The sequence below is a fragment of the Natrix helvetica genome (genome assembly GCF_964273705.1).
Source record: "Natrix helvetica genome assembly, chromosome: 3".
In the NCBI taxonomy this organism is placed as follows: Eukaryota; Metazoa; Chordata; class Lepidosauria; order Squamata; family Natricidae; genus Natrix; species Natrix helvetica.
In genome coordinates, this window is record NC_138549.1 from 133519333 (window position 1) to 133536846 (window position 17514).

The 17514-nt window shown below is 39.1% G+C and overlaps 1 protein-coding gene across 1 annotated transcript in view; it reads right to left on the minus strand.

Moving 5' to 3' along the window:
* Positions 1-17514, minus strand: part of LAMB3 (laminin subunit beta 3) — a 62127-nt gene that overhangs the window by 13324 nt on the left and 31289 nt on the right. Inside the window, exons 10-16 of the mRNA XM_081948050.1 lie at positions 17297-17485; positions 15641-15796; positions 10573-10769; positions 9225-9336; positions 7131-7503; positions 6069-6229; positions 2240-2448 (exon numbers count right to left, since the gene is read on the minus strand). Coding sequence (XP_081804176.1) covers positions 2240-2448; positions 6069-6229; positions 7131-7503; positions 9225-9336; positions 10573-10769; positions 15641-15796; positions 17297-17485 — 1397 coding nt within the window. The remainder of the gene's footprint in view (positions 1-2239; positions 2449-6068; positions 6230-7130; positions 7504-9224; positions 9337-10572; positions 10770-15640; positions 15797-17296; positions 17486-17514) is intronic.

A 17514-nucleotide genomic window follows, 5' to 3' on the forward strand; every position in this document is an offset into this window, starting at 1 on the left:
GCCTTCCAATTCAACCCTCCTGCCTTTAGGTAAAACTATAACTAAAAGCAGATCTGAATTCAAAAACATAAGATCCCAATTGGATCAGTCAACAGACATATCTTGTTGAGCATTGTCTTTTACAGTTCAAGATTTAACAGTTCAAAAGCATAAGATCCCAATTGGATCAGTCAACAGACTTATCTTGTTGAGCATTGTCTCTTACAGTTCAAGATTTTTTTTAAAAAAAAGATGCATTCTTTTTTGGCCAAACTATGCAGGAGCTGATATTCAGAAACATGCAACTCTGAAACAAGAAATGATGTATGATCACTATGACTTTTTGCTAATAGGTAAATTTGTCCAATATCTTTTTAAAGTTACTCTCATTGGCAGCTATCATATAAAGAAGCACTGAAATTAAATAACTCATATTTATTGGATCTATGTGGAAATAAGTTTGATTTCACCTGGAAATTTCATACATTTCAACACACACATAGAGTTCAATAATCCAAAATAAATATGGCTAGAATCAGTGAAGATATGCTCAGAACCTGTTTGGTGTAATGATTAAGGCATCAGGCAAGAAACTGGGAGACTGTGGGTTGTAGTGTCACTATAGACCCAACCCCAGCTGGGTGACTTTTGACTAGTCACTCTCTCTCAGCTCTAGGAAGGAACCAATGGCAAACCACTTCTCAAAAATCTTGCCAAGAAAACTGCAGACACTGGAGAAACTTCTCCAGATGGTCAACAGGAGTCAAAATGTGGCTTGAAGGCACAAATACATATGCTTGGGTACCTGCCAACGTCATGGCAACCAAGAAGTTCAATTCTAACCTAAAAATGCTTCAGAATCCATTCAGAATCAAGTTGTTTCTGAGGACTGCATATGTGACTTACACTTCATCCTCTCCAGCAGAATCATGACAAGGGTCAGGGGGGACAAATAAAATTCCATACTACTGCTGTCTATTGAAGGAGTGTGACTATGCTGCAAATAAAATGTAGTCTTCCACAACCATGTTACTAAATGGCTTGAATGTACTGCAAAATGTATACAGAATCTAAGTAATGCTTTTTCTCCACAGATTTCCAGTGCAGAACAAATTCAAAGCAGCAAGGATGTGTCTTAGAAAAGATATTTGAGTGTTGGTGGCTGGATGATACCAACATCAACATGTTATTCTGATTCTTCATTCATAACCAGTATTCATGATGCAAGTTTGATATGTCTTAAAGGACAATGTAATATTGCAGCATTGGGCTTCTTTCTATATGCATTCATATTCCTGTAATTACAACACATCTGTATTGGGGTTTGTGTGTGAGATGGGAAGAGAGGGAGGGAGAGGGAGGGAGGGAGGGAGAGGGAGAGAGAAAGAGAGAGAGAGAAAGGGAGAGATGGAATCTGTAAATTTAAAACTGGTTTCCACTGTTAATATCCCTTATTTATTATGGTACTTTGGACTTTCTACTTTTTTCCCTCGAGGTATAAAGTAATTACAGATTGCATACTTCTGGAAGAACAAGTGTCCTTGGAGAACAAATGCCTCTTTATTTTTAAAATGTAAGCCTTGGTTTAACTGTACAAACATATTCACTGGGTCTGAGAAAACATAAAAACTAATTCATGAATCTTTCTTCTTCTACACTAGCATTGCTTCTAATCAATTACAACCAATCTTATAACATGTATAAGGTAAAGGTAAAGGTTTCCCCGCACATGCGTACAAGGCATTTCTGGCTCTAGGGACAGTGCTCATCTCCATTTCAAAGCCAAAGAGCCAGCGCTGTCCAAAGACGTCTCCATGGTCATGTGGCCAGCATGACTCAATCCCGGAGGCACAGGAAGCGCTGCTACCTTCCTACCAAAGGTGGTTCCTATTTTTCTACTTGCATTTTTTACTTGCTTTAGAACTGCTAGGTTGGCAGAAGCTGGGACAAGTAACAGGAGCTCACTCCATTATACGGCACTAGGGATTCAAACCACTGACTGCCAACCTTCTGATCGACAACCTCAGCATCTTAGGCACTGAGCCACTGTGCATACGTGTGTGTATGTGTATACACATGTGTGTGTTTGTATATTTATATTTTATAAATTTATAAATGTAAATATTTATATTTATTTATATTTATATTTAACATGTAGGTATGAGTATAAATGCAGGTAAATGGGTTTAAACAGAATCTATAAATTGGTCTCAGTTTTGTCATTTGTACAAATAGATCTACTTTACAGCATTAGCTTTACCTTATTAATGACTGGAGTCAAGTTGGGTGCGACAGCCATTTTATTCTGCAGTACTTCAAATCCTGAATCAGGGTCTAGAAGATGACTTTCGAGCTCCTCGGCATTTCTCCTGTTTTCCAGAGACTCAGCAAGCAGTCCAGAAGAACCAGCTATGCGTGCACTGGCATTGGAGGATGTGACGTGTGCAGACCTGATAGCCTTGAATGCCCCTGTGGGAATAAAGGGAAATGTAGTGGGAATTGATGGCAAATCAAAATCCTTTTTCCCCGCCTTCAAACATTGAGTACTAAATTTTACTTTTAAAAGTCACATTACAGAAGAAAGGAAGCAAAACAGCTTCATAAACCTGAACTGACCAGTTACCTAGTTGAATAATCTTGCTCTTGACAAAAATTCTAAGGAAGAATTACCACTTTTCAAGGGGGCTTTCACAACAACAGAGCTATAAAAATCCAAGAAGATATTTTCTTCATTATATCTTCTCCAAGCCAAAGAAAATGTTACCCATTTTCTTCGGAATCCTATCAGTCTTCACAAAAAGAAACAAAAACAGAAGAATGCCCCGAGTCCTTTTTAGAACAGAACTGTAAAAACCTTGAAATACTGATTAACTAGATGAAAACAAAGGATTTGTCTCTCACAAGCATTGTCATAATAGCCAAGCAAATATGTCTCCCATAGAAACTAGAAAAAAAGAGACTTAACAGGAATTAGCCTTCTGAATTTAGGATTGCTTTTCTCCTCTAAAATGTAACACAAGATAATTGTAAAAGTATTCATTCAACCACTTCTGAAGGGTAAAATCTCCAGAAAACAGAAATGCCTTATAAGAACAAAGTTAATTAAATTTGTAATAAAATGCTTCTTCAGCAAACCCAAGTATGCAGAAGTTTGAAAAGGAATAGTGCTCTGTAACTGCTAGGACATCAATTCTGCATCTTCGTACCAACTACAGAGTAAATATTAAGTTGTGATAAACTCAGTCAGGAAAAGAAAGGGCTGATATCCAGAAAAGGATTCCTTAAGCCAGATTCATTTCTGGTTGTTTAGGAATATGTGTCAAAGAACTTGAGATTGCTGTGCAGAAAAAAACCTTCAGTAGAAACGAAAATATTTTTCTATGGCTGTTGAGTCACCATATCCATAAAAGGCATGTATCGTGAAGTGGCAGCACTGTTTTTCTCAGCTTTATCCCACAGACACTTCAGGAAAAGCCATAGCAACAAGGCATATAGAATTAAAATGTTACTTTTACTTCCCTAGTATCATACAGTATGTTCATGTATGATCCTAAAGGCACCTCTGGGCTTCTATCATGCCATAAATGAATTCAAATGTGAATTCAAGGCAGCAGAACTCTGACTTTCAGATTACAGGGAGTAGGGAGGGGATGTGCAAACTATGCTGTTTTATACATTAGTTTTCTTTAAACTATTCTAAGATATATGACATTTTTTTAAAGTGAATATGGCACAATTAGCAACTTGTTCTTGGGATATATAAGCAACTGTCCAACTTGTTGTTGTGATGAGATGATATACCACATGAACTAGACAATCTGGTGACCAGGTTTTAATAATACATAACCAGAGTAACATACCATGAGTATGCACTACTAAATGTTTCTTGAGGACAGGGAAACACAATATTTTTGTCTACCCACCACCAGCTTACTGGGAAAGCAGTCTATATATGTCATTGATTTCAATGCATCAAAACTATTTTCTTCAATTTATGCTGGGATACGTGATGATGTGAAGTTCACCTGTTGTGCTTTATTTCATGATAGATACATGCGTCCATTCCAACTGACAACTGTTAATTGTGGCTGAAACTCCCTACTGTCTACCACTACTAGTTGCTTTCTTCTAATCTGGGTTTCCATACTGGGGAAATTCTGCACCTTCCTTCTTTAACCAGTTTACAAGTAGACAATGAATGGTTTGGCTTTTTTTAAAAAAAAAGATTTTTTTTAAGAACTTCACTGATTAAAGAGTAAACAGTATCTTTAACCAGATTAAATTGACAAGAGTTCTATCAGTTTTCCCTTATAATCCTTCCTTCTTTCCTTTCCTTCATGTTTTCCTTTCTTCCTCCCTCCCTCCCACAGATGAAAGAGTGAAACAGTAGACCTTTCATCCTTCCTTACCAAGTTCTGCCAACTTCTTTTCCTATTCATGTGACAGGAAAACAAATGATCAAATGGTAGTGCATTACTTCTTCTTTTTTTTACTGATCCATCAGTGGATGCATCATATCGGAAGGAGTTAAATGTGAGTGGGATTGATACATAAGATTAGGGTTAGGGTTAGTTTTAGAGTCCACAGCAATGATAAAATTCAAAATTTTCTCTACCGCTTTTATGGGCATGGCTTGGTGGGCATGGCTTGGTGGGTGTGGCTTGGTGGTCATGTGACCAGATGGTCATGGCTTGGTGGTCATGTGACCAGGTGGGCATGGCTGCACAACTGACTCATACACAACGTAAAAGCTGCTGGAGTTCACACAAAATGGCCCCTGAAACAAGGAGGAATCAGTCACAGCTGATTGTCGCACAGCTGATTTTTTTAACCTTTTTAAGCATTTTTTACTACCAGTTTCGGTGAATAGGTAGTAAAAAAAATGCTAAAAAAAGGTAAAAAAAAGTTCTGACAACACAGTTGATTGTTGCACAGATGATCATTGGAACTTTTTTTACTTTTTTAGCATTATTTTACTACCGGTTTGTGCAAACTGGCCCGAACCGGTAGCATTTCACCCCTGATCCATAGAAACCACATGTCTCCAAAGAGGCAGGCATGAAAAAGAAAGAAATTGTGCTTGTTTTCCAGAATGGATGGAAGGGGTAAAGGGTAAGGGGGATTCACAAATCAGGAATTGTGGGAAGTACATTTTGGATGTACTGTGATATTAATCCATCACCATGACTAAAGCAAAGGCAGAAGCTAAAACATAGAAAGAGCTTTCTTAAACTGATTTTATTTCCATCAGTTTATACCAAGGAGTCATACCATTTTACATACAGAAGACCAATTAAGAATGCAGTATAAACAAACACTTAAGGCACTACTATTCCTGTAGTGGCTACTTCAGGCTTTATCAATAGGGCCAGCAATTGGGGAAGAATTTAATTATTTGTCCTACTATCATCCATAGTCAATATATTTAGACTACTGAAGTCCTATATAACCCAGAAAAATTATATCCTGTGGAAATAGTAGGATGAATGAAAATGTAATTAACAGTGATGCCTGCTTTCTATCATATCTAAAACTAAAAACAATATTGTTATTGAATCAGAATATGGCAGTAACTTTATTCAAAAGACAAGCAGAAAATGTGTACAATGTAAAAAGGGCACATTTATCTGGTATAAGTAGAGTTACTATATGTCCTTTATTATACAGGAAATCTTTTATTTCAGAAAGCTAGCCATTAGATTTGTTTAACTTAATTATTTATTTTCTTGGTTTTGCTCATGAATTTTTGTAAAACAAACTTATTAAAAACCATTTTTACATTATGGACCTTTTGGGAGGTGTTTTTTTTTTCAAGAAAATATGGTAATTGTAGGTATAAGTTATTAATTCTTAGGCCTTCAATTGTTGAGATGTACTTTCACAGCTGACTCCCTCCCCCCCCCCAAGAAACTTGTGATATTTTAATTTAATATCAGAAGATGAATTTCTAAGACTTTTCTCACTCTTTCTGGCAAGCCAACAACAATTTGAAGGGAGACATTCTCAACTAGATGTCCTCTGCATTTGCAATAGGAAAGATAGTTAATCAGATAGCAAAGTCATTGGCAATTGAAACTTGAGGGTTATACCTGAGAGATCTATGCTGCGACTGGCTTCAAACTGGGCCTTCTTATTTTGGTATTGTTCGGTGATTAGATACAGGCTTTTATCAAGAGCATCCATATCTATGGACAGGGAAGAGATTTCATCCACAAGAAGTATTTCAGAGCTTAAACCTTCAATGGTCTGCCTGGAATTAATACAAGAAATATAATATTTATATACACATTTTTTCTGTATTATTACCTCTCCTCTCTGATTGCTTTCCTCAAATATTAGGACAATCTAGTCACAGCAAAGGCAGCAATATCTTTCTGAAAGGCATGTAAAATAACATTTATGAGGGCAGGGCATCATGTAACATCTTTACCTCTCTGCTCTGGGGGCTTAAGAAAGGTGAAGTGATAGACTACTCTGATAGCTTAGAATAACATGGGCAGATAAAAGTAATCATTTTGTCATACAATCTGTAGCTGGAACTCATTCCCACAAGCTATAGTAACAGCCATCAATTCAGATAGCAGGAGTAGATAAATCCTGAAAGGATATGACTCTCATTGTTTATCAGTCATAATAGCCATATATTATCTCCAAAACCAAAGGCAGTTGCTAAGCAACATGAGGAGGGACCTATCACACAGTCATGGAGTCCTTGATTGGTCTGACAGATTAGAGAGACCATGTCTTTCTTGCATTTTAAGCTGGGAAAAGATGTAAACATAGGAAGCAACAAAATTGGTGTTCGAAAGCTTTTGCATGTCAATAGACAAAGGCTAAAGTTGGCAGAGAATAAAGAAGCATTTTGTTCAGAATTACACTCATTTAGAGAGCACTTAAGAAGCAGTGTTTTACAGTTCATAAACTCTGAAACAAATGAGTGTTATGTGATTTGTATTTTCATTTTTCATCGGAGGACCACAACACAGTTTCCCTAACCATAACATAGACAGTGCTTGTGATTTTTGTTGGAATGGAATCAAGTAAACTCCTTTTAACAACCAAATGTTGAAACATTATTTTCTGTACATTTGGGGGGTGTTGTCATCACTCCTTTTTTGGTGCTGGTAAATCTAAAGAAAAAGCAAGCTTACCTTATTGTAGCAATGGTATTGGCCACCTGGTCCAGTCCCTGCTCAGTAATGAGGGGATTGTCCAACATCTGTTGAATGTGCTGCATTTTTCTTTCCATTTCTAAAAGGCGGGTACTGTAGCCAGAGGTCATTGTCCCTCCTTGCAAGTGCTGTGTTGAACTTTTCAAGGAGGCCTGAAGTAAGCCAAACCTTTGAATATCATCATCATAGGCTTGAAAACAAGGATGGCAGGCGTCACACTGGTGATAGTTGCCACAGTAGCCCCGTTGGCACTGGTTACACTGGGGTCCTGCGAACCCAGAGCGGCAAAGGCAGCTACCAGTCAGTTTGTTACAGCCCATTACCTCTGTGCCTTGGAAATTGCAGTCACAATCTATAAAAACAGCCCCCCCAAAAAACAACCAACAATTACTTAGAGGTTTGTTCTCATATATTGCCTTCAACCTTCAGTAGATTCATTCATCATTATCATTAACATCATCACCATCTAAGCCGACAGGTCATTTAACATCTGAAAGCATTTTGTAGGAGCAAGCTGAGAGCAAGCTAATCCACAAAAACATCGTTTTATCAGGAGACAAACCGATGACATTATTATCTATCTACAAAGTGCTATGGAAATATTCAGCCAAACAAATATTCAGAAACATAAACAAAAGGGGGGAAAGCATTCTTGAAGCTCTGGAAAGAGAAATATTATTGAGAAGAGAATCAGGCTATTCCTTCCTTCCTAACTCCCTGGGATATGTGAGGGAGAGAAAGAAAACCACAACCGCTTTCAAGATTTTGTTGCTATAGCCTATCTTAATAAAACAGAGTTCTAGTCAGTTTCTAGTCTACTTTACTGGGATGTTTCTACGCACCCATGTAGCCTCCAGATTGCTCCCTATCAGATTGGGTCTTCCCCCCCCCTTTTTTTTTTTGCAGGCCATACTTTTTGAACACTGTGAAATGTTTAAAATGAACCTTCAGTTTTTCCCCTTGGAATGGCTAGGCGGCTATTATTAAAAATTAAAACGATACTGGAGGTGGTACTATATAATAAGTGTATTATTTACTGTATTATAAGTGTATAATAAGTGCATTATTTACATTATGATATATGATATGATTAAAGATGTAAGAAATTAAGTTAGGTGGGATAGTTTTTATCTGTGGGCTGTCAAACTCCTGAATGAAAAATAACCCTATAACAACATAGTACAATTGACTTGTAGGGCAATGTGATGTGCAATACGTTTACATGGTGCAATAGGACAGGGTGTTTGTTAGTAGGATTCACTGGGCTAGGGATTTTTTGTCTTTCACTGTGAGTTGTATTGTGTTGAGGGGTTGCACAAAGGGAGGCTCAGCCAATTTCATTGTACACATGTTGTACTCTGACAATAAAGGTTTGAACTGAATTGAATTGGATAGAGAACTAGAATCCAATAAAGGAAGTAACTACAGGCATATTTCATACCTATAAGTATTATATTGTCCATTCCAAAAATAGGGATTATGCAGAAAAGGAGACTAAATGCTAAAATGTATTATCTATAAGATATGTAACATATTTATCTTTCTAAGTGTTAAATTCACTTTACAGTTAAATTCACATTACAGAGAAGGAAATCCTTCTAAACAAGAAGAAAGGAAGCAGAAGGCAAAAATACTACGTCTGTGTGTGTGTGTGTGTGTGTGTGTGTGTGTGTGTAGGTTTTCAAGTTGACCAACTTAAAAAAATCCTCTCTCGACAGCTTACAGTACTTTAAAAATTTACACAATTTAAAATAATAGGACTGACTGGATAAAAATACATAATTCTCCCCTATACATGATATTTTTAAGGGGGGGGTTCTCGTTTCATATCCAAACTAGAATAGATAAGCTTGTTATTAAATGTTTGCTAAATTTCCATCCTATTGAATACTATGAAAATAATAAATAAGCTAAACAAGTAGGAGGAAGTCAAAAGGAAAGTAAATGGTTACAAATCCCAGGTAAGAATTAGAGCAGAAACAGATGTCAACAGAAAAATCCTGATGTTGAGGACAGATGATTAGCAATGAGATACATAGAAGTCTCCAAGCAGATATGCCCAACTTTCCATACCTCTACATCCTGTCCTAACATTTCCAAATGTCTGGTGTGGACATTCCTGTACTTCAACAGTAGAGCATGTCAGTCCACCATAGCCTTCCCTGCATGGACATTGCCCTGTAAACTACAAAGAAAAACAGAAATGTCACTGAGGAAAGGACATCAACACAGAACTACAAAGCTTTGTCCAATAATCTGGAGAACAGAGCAGTCCACAGGGGGCTTGAAGGGTAGAGATCAAGCTGTGACACAGAAGAAAGTAGGCTCTTCTGGTGGGTAAAGTCTTGTTCCAAGCCTAGTGTTGGCTTTGGAACAAGAGGCATCTACAGCTGAATCCTTGCTTAGTTTTAAAGTTCAATCATCACAACAATCTAGATCTTTCCGATTAATGTAGATTTTGTCAACTGGATATTGAAGTAGGATTGCTGCTTTAAGAATTAGTCAGTCCAGCCTTTGGAAGCCAGTCTTCCTGAGAATTACAATTCCACTACACTTGAAAGGCAGGAGAAGAGTCTAAATGTTAAATGGCTTCTAAGCTTTAAATGACTCCCAAGTTCCGTGTGCTTTATTCAAAGCCTATTCAGGCACAATTCTTCCAGCTAGGAACGTCAGTAACATAACCTAAATCAAAGCTGCCATTTGAGGTACAGAGCTGCAGATGGCACCAGCAGTTCTTCCATGGTTTTTTTCAAGGAGGAAAAAAAAGCAGAAGCAATCTCATTTGAATGCTTCTAGGAACCTATCAAGCCTCCGAGACTGGCAGGAAATAAGAAACACTTTGATTTCTCAATGATCTTTATTCTAGTAATCGTATCAGATTGAGGAGACACAGAATCTTGAAGGCCTGTCAAAACAGTTCTCCAGATCTACTCATACCTAGCGTTCTTAGGTTCTTTCGCACACTTTTCATTCCCCAGAACTGAGGACTTGTCTCTGTAGTGTTTTCCTCCTTTCTTTATGGTCCCAAGGTTGTTAGACATTCCATCACTCTCTCATAAACAATAAAGTTTAAGAAAAGATGTTCTAAGATGTCAGGCTTCTAGTTGGGAAGCTATTCTATTTCCCACCCCTCAATGGAATCACTGTGCTAAAGAGAAAGAATGAAAGATAGTATGGGAAAACCTCAAAGGAGTGCTCCTTTCAAAAAATTTCTTCCTGTGAATTTTATGTGGATGAGACTGAAGGATTCAGCATCATCTAGAAGCTTCTGTAGCAGAAGAACAAAACGGTCTTCCTCTCAGGAACAGACTGTTGAGTGCCCAGCTTTTGGAGCTGTGAATTGCGATGGTTTCATATTCCTCTGCCTTCCCACCCTCACGAATTGAAAGCAGTTGCTCTCGTTCTTCTTTGCGGTGCCCACCTTGTTGCACTGAAGGCTGAGTGAATTCTGAGGGTGGCAGTTGCAAGGCCAGCAGCCCTCCCCACTTGCAATTTTCCAGTGATTCACAGCACACTCATCACACTTCTCTCCCGCCACATTAGGAAGGCAGAAACAGCGTCCAGTTTCATCATCACAGGGCACATTTCTGCGACTGCCCAACATGTTGCAGGCACACTCTGAAAAACAAAATAGAGCCAGCTGCCTTGTCAGAACTGCTGGAAGGAAGAAGGGGAAGTATCAAAGCTTTTTGACACCCCATAGCATCAGACTGAGGAGACAAAATTCTAGAGTACAGCAGTCAAAGGTGGCAAAAGAGCCAGTTTTCAGGCTGCCTTCCCCTACTCGATTGCTCCATGCACTGAATTTGTGAAATTCATTGCCACACCATAGTTATTTCTATGAGTTTAGATGCCTTTTGGAAAGGGATTAGAACAGTTTGATGGAGGAATAAAATGCTGTGCAGTTCTTCCAGGAAATAAATTAGGAACATTGATTCCAGGATCCCCTTTTCCCCAGCTACATTATTTCTTGTTTCAGCTTTCCTAAAAAATATGGAGTTGAGCAGAAGGAATACCCAGAATAGTTACATCTACTTCTGGAGCTTTAATCTGAGGGGGGCGTTAACCTTCACTGCAGGTTGAAGACAACCATTATAAAACACAAATACTGAAATCTCCAATCCAAGAATTATAAATGTTGGTATCTGGAGTATAGTGTCAAACTAAGAGTATGTAGGATGTTTGTGTGCATGCTCTACTAACCAGTTACTGTATTGTGACATTTAGACAGAAACGTAGTATAAATTCTATTTTTTTTTCCTTTTCCTTAGACTAATAAGGTAGATAGGAAGCCAGGCTTTTAGGACGAAAAAAAATTCTGGGATTTTATGTTATTTGTTTGCCTTATTCAATTTAACAGTTGCTTACTGCCATCTCTTGGGGAGTAACTGAAGAATGGCATTATTGCTCACATATGGCTATTGCTTGTGACTTGACTGAAGTTCAAATCAAAACAACATTTGCACAAGAGATTGATGCTGCTTGAATGAGAGTCATTCTAAAATTTGCATGTAAGAAGTGAGATTAGTTTAGCAAGTTGAAGCTTATCTTAAAACATATTCAAGTTCTCACTATTGAAACCTGGCAAAGAAACACCTGGATCTGCAAATATGAATGTAAATAAAATTGGCAATTTTTAACTTTTAAAAGACGAAACCACTTCAAGGTTAGATTTAACGTCTATTGCAAATCTAAGGTGGTGAAGCTATGGCCTGATTCACACACTTCTTCATGAGTTGCTTATTAATTAAGTTACAATTGTTTGAGTTCATATAACATAGAAAGCTACAAACCATTATTTACAAATGTCTGTGAAAATTCTCAAGCATACAGGTCATGGCTGTCCAAAAAGTGCTTTTCAAAAGGCAGCAGGACTTTCTTGGTTTTTTTCCTTGAAAATATTTCACTTCTCATCCAAGGAAGCTTCTTCAGTTCTGATTGAACGTCTCTTTGGATTAGGAGTGAAAAAACCAAGAAAGTCCAGTTGCCCCTTTTGAAAAGGACCTTTGGGACATTATTTACAAACAAGGAATTTATATTAGCCATCTATGCACAACAAAGCTGAGCAAGGCATTCCTCCTTTCTGTCTACTTATCTCAACTCCATGCATTGGCAGGTTCTACTGGAGATGTTGATCTGACTTCCTCCAGGTATTTACAGTCCTCCCAGCCACTTGCAAAGATGATTGGAAGGTTGGTTCCACTTTTCTCCCTTTTTGTTGGATGACTTTTGTTTGTTTGCCTGCTTCTCTCATGTGTGTGTGTGTGTGTGTGTGTGTGTGTGTGTGTGTTTGTGTTACAACCCCTGGTATGCCCTGGTATATATATATTTGTGTTGTATTTGTGCTGATAAATAAATAAAGGGAGACTAGTATGGATCCATTTCAAGCTATTTAGCTAGCCATACCCTTACTGGGATTTGAACCTGGGATGTGTTACATATTAGGCAGATTTGTTAGCCACTACACCACAGGCTCTTCTCCTTTTATCAGCTAAGCCAGAGAAATGGGTATGTATTTGTGTTACAACCCCTGGTATGCCCAAATATGGGAGGGAGCTCACTCCTCCCTCTTTACATACATACATACATACATACATACATACATACATACATACATACATACATACATACCAGTGGTGGGTTTCAAATTTTTTTGGAACCTACTCTGTGGGTGTGGCCTCCTTTGTGGGAGTGGCTTGCCGGCCATGTGACCTAGTGGGAGTGGCTTGGCAGTCATGTGACCAGGTGGGCATGGCTAACTTGGAAAATGTGGTGAAACTCACTTAACGATGCTCTTGCTTAGCAACCAAAATTTTGGGCTCAATTGTGGTCATAAGTTCTTTTTCTTTCTTTCTTTCATCTCTCTCTCCCACTTTCTTTTTTTCTTTTTCTTTTTCTCTCTCTCTCTGGCTCTTTCTCTCTCTCTCCCTCTCTCCCTCTCTGTCTCCCTCTGTCATTTTCTCTGGGTGTCTATCTGTCTGTCTCTCTCTCTGTATCTCTGTCTCTCTCTCCTCCTTCCCCCATCTCTGTCACTCTGTGTGTGTGTGTCTGTCTGTCTCTCACTCACTCTGTGTGTGTGTGTGTGTGTGTCTGTCTCTGTCTCTCCCTCTGTCTCTCTCCCCTCCCTTCCTCTCTCTCTGTCACTCTGTGTATGTGGGTGTGTCTGTCTCTCACTCATTCACTTAATCACTCACTCTGTATGTGTCTCTCTATCTTTCTCTCCCTCCCTCCCCCTCTCTGTCTCTGTGTGTGTGTGTGTGTGTGTGTGTCTGTCAGTCTCTCTGATTCCCTCCCTCACTCCCTCTCTCTGTCTGTCTGTCTGTCTCACTCACACACACACACTGTGGTCACCTTGTTGAGTGTTCCAATCACATTTGAAACACTCAACAACTGGCTTGCATTTATGGTATTTTGCAGCATTCTGCAGTCATAGGACCAAAATATATGCTTTTAACCATATATTTTGGTCCTATGACTGCAGAATGCTGCAAAATACCATAAATGCAGGCCAGTTGTTGAGTGTTTCAAATGTGATTGGAACACTCAACAAGGTGACCACAGTGTGTGTGTGTGTGTGAGTGAGACAGACAGACAGAGAGAGAGAGGAACAGAGAGGGAGTGAGAGAGGGAATCAGAGAGAGACTGACAGAGTCTGACAGAATCAGAGAGGTACTTTTAACTACCTGGCAGCGGCGTTTTTCCTTGGGGGGCTCCTCAGAACATCCTAAGACTTCGGAGGGAAGCCTCCAGCCCGGAGCAGGAGCAAAGCCCCTTTTCCAACTGGCCTTTCCTCGCTTGGAGGGCTTCGGAGGGAAGCTTCTGCATAAGCCCGGCCGAGTGACAACAAGTTCCCACCGTTACGAAGCCTCGGAGGCTGTAATTTTCTGAGCTGTGCGCGCCCGCCTGTTTTCCACGGCGTGGAGCAGCAGCGAGGTTTGTGTGGCCGGCAATCACTCCAAATGCCATCCGGGAAGACGAGGAACGTGAGGGGGGACCGTTGACGGCCTCCGCAATCATCGCTCGCCTCGCAGAGCCTCGCTGCTGCTCCACGCCGTGGAAAACAGGCGCGCGCGCACAGCTCAGAAAATTACAGCCTCCGAGACTTCGTAACTGCGGGAACTTGTTGTCACTCGGCCGGGCTTATGCAGAAGCTTCCCTCCGAAGCGTTCTGAGCCTCGGAGGCTGTAATTTTCTGAGCTGTGCGCGCGCGCCTGTTTTCCACGGCGTGGAGCAGCAGCGAGGCTCTGCGAGGCGAGCGATGATTGCGGAGGCCGTCAATGGTCCCCCCTCGCGTTCCTCGTCTTCCCGGATGGCATCCTGAGTCATTGCCGGGCTCGCAGAGCCTCGCTGCTGCTCCACGCCGTGGAAAACAGGCGCGCGCGCACAGCTCAGAAAATTACAGCCTCCGAGACTTCGTAACGGCGGGAACTTGTTGTCACTCACCCGGGCTTCTGCAGAAGCTTCCCTCCAAAGCCCTCCAAGCGAGGAAAGGCCAGTTGGGAAACGGGCCAGAAGACAAGGAACAGCAGTGGCGGCGGGGAGTCAGCCCCGATGCAAAAAAAACGCCAAGGGGGCGGGGCCGGAAATTACTTCCGGGTTCATTCTTCAACCGGTTCGCACGATCCAGTGCGATCCGGTAGAAACCCACCACTGATACATACATACATACATACGTGTGTGTGTGTGTGTTTTCTAAGGTGCAGTTGTAGTTATTAACCAATAACAACTATCTGTGCCTTTTCCACTCTTTCTTTTTCTTTTCACAACCTTATTAAGCATGCTAGTTTAGTGTTAAGTTCCAATTTAATCATTTGGACTGGTTATGTGAAAAAATAGATCATCTTTTCTTGAAATGGGCTTCAGTGGGCACACTACCTTCTATATTTATCATATAATTGCAAACTCATTAAGGGAGTACACACAATCTCATAAGCAAAATTTAATTTTCTAATCTCGCATATTTTAACTTTATAAACTGCCAATGAGCTAAAAATAACTGAACATATGGAAAAGGGAAAACAAAATGGTCAATTTCTGCCCAATGAAGAACTGTGCTTTTTAAAATATACAGAACATTTTATAAGGAATATGTGTGTATTTTATCTAACGTTGGAAACAAATCCAAGTCACCCTAGATTTTAACATTAATAAATAGAAGACTGAACAACTTCCTTTTCTCAGTAATTCATAGGGTAACCTAAGCCTTACATACCTCCTGATATCTCCTGAGGTACTACATCTTAAAATTTGAACCATGCAAACTTCTTTTAGATTTATAAGTCTTAAAGCTTTCTCCACATACTGTACATTTGTGACACACAAGTGATCAGTATTAAACTATTTTTATATCATATGCTGAGGATAAGACCAGCATCTTGGCACAATGCGGGCGTATCGGTTTGCCATGTCTTCTAATGCCACTCCATGAAATGATTCAAGTCATTTCGATTGCAATAAATCCTCTTGATCTATCTCAGGCTTCAACCTACCTATGCAACCTTTGGGGTTAGAGTTGGTCAACTGAGTAAATCCAGGCTTGCAAAGATGACAACGGTCTCCTTGCACGTTGTCCTTACAGACGCAACGACCATTCATGCGATCACAGCTAGAATCAGGAACAGTGCCATCTGGATCACACTCACAAGCTGAAAAGAAAGAAGTTAAAACTATAACTTTTTTTTAGAAATTGCAGCCCTATCATCGAAACAACATCAAACTAAAGAACGGTTTGGAATTTTATACGGGAATTTATTATTCTTAATTTCTCTTAATTTATCCCTTTACTGCTTTTACTTGCCCTTCTAAGATGTAAATGTGACTGCACAGTCTTGTATTATTATTATTTTTTAAAAAACCAACTCTGATATGGAACAAGGCCTAATGTTCAAGCTTTGCAGGCCAAAACATAGAGAATAATAATGAGTTGAAATAGAGCCAAAGATGTTTCACTTATCATTGATAAAGACTTACTGATATTATAATATGCATTGCAAAGTGCAGTAGTGTTCCTAATCATGAATCTTCTAGAATAAAAAAAAATAGAATTGGAAGGGACCTTGGAGGTCTTCTAGTCCAACCCCCTGCTTAGGCAGGAAACCCTAAACCACTTCAGAAAATAGTTATCTAATCTCTTCTTTAAAACTTCTAATCTTAATTTAAAAAAAAAAACTAGCAAAGGAAGCAAAGTAGGCAGTTGGGCAATGGCAAAATGGATTATGATCCTGAGCCCATCTAGATCTGTAGGAAAAGCAGGGCTGGGTTGGCAACAGAAAAGACATTTTATTACACATTTTCCTTTTTGGGGAGAATTAGCCAATTAGCAGGAATGTTGGTGATTCACACTTCTCTTGCCTGATGTGTTTCCACTCGATTCTGCAACTATTCTTAGTTACTGTTAAGAACAACCATTAGTGATCTATCTGATAGTGATTTAAAATTAGCCCATGGAAACAGCATATGAATAAATAAATAAATGGGATTCACAAGTTAGTCAGTGGCCAGTAACTAAATTTGGTTTCTTCTCTCCTCTATTGTAATCGGTGCACCTCATTTCTCAAATTAGGCCAGGGTATTTTTGAATTCATTTTGTTTTGCTAAATAATTTTTTTTAGCAATGAGCTGAATTGGAGCAAAAGGAAACTAATACTTTTCTGTTATGCAACCACCAAAGCAGGATACTAAAAGTGAAAAATAAAATCAAAATTTCCTCCCAAAAAACCCATCAACAAATAAACTAACCTAAACTTGGTTCTAAAGAAGAGAGGTGAAAGAAAGAGGAACAGGAATATATAGAAGGAATCTTGAACTGTGTTTATTTTTCAGGCTTCAGAAAATCTGAGAACTGTCTTCAGAAAGAAGCAATTAGTGGGTTCTCATCACAAATTCAATGTATTATCAGCAACCTTCAGTATTCAGGTTTCTACAGAATTGGTTACTTAAGAGAAAAAAATCACTTTGCCAAGAACTTCCTAGAATTTTATTTTTCTATTTCCTTTGCCATTCTTTTGCTTGTTTGCTTTGAATAAATTAAATAAGAACTTTTAAAACAACAAAAAAGTAAGTGGGTTTTTTTGAAGTTTTTATCAACAAAACATATTCTGGGGAAATGTGTTATGAAATTGAAAGAAGGCTTAAGCACCACTTACGGAGACAGACCTCTGGATGGCCAAGATCAAACCGCCGGTTACGAAAGAAGTTTATTTTGCACAATTCACAGTTCCTTCCTGCTGTGTTGTGCTGGCAATCTTCGCATACACCCCCACTCTTTCCCCCATTTGCTTGGTATACACTTTGGTCAAAATGGCATTTGTGGGAATGTCCATTACAATTACATACTAAAAGAGAAAAGAAAGTAACAACTCAT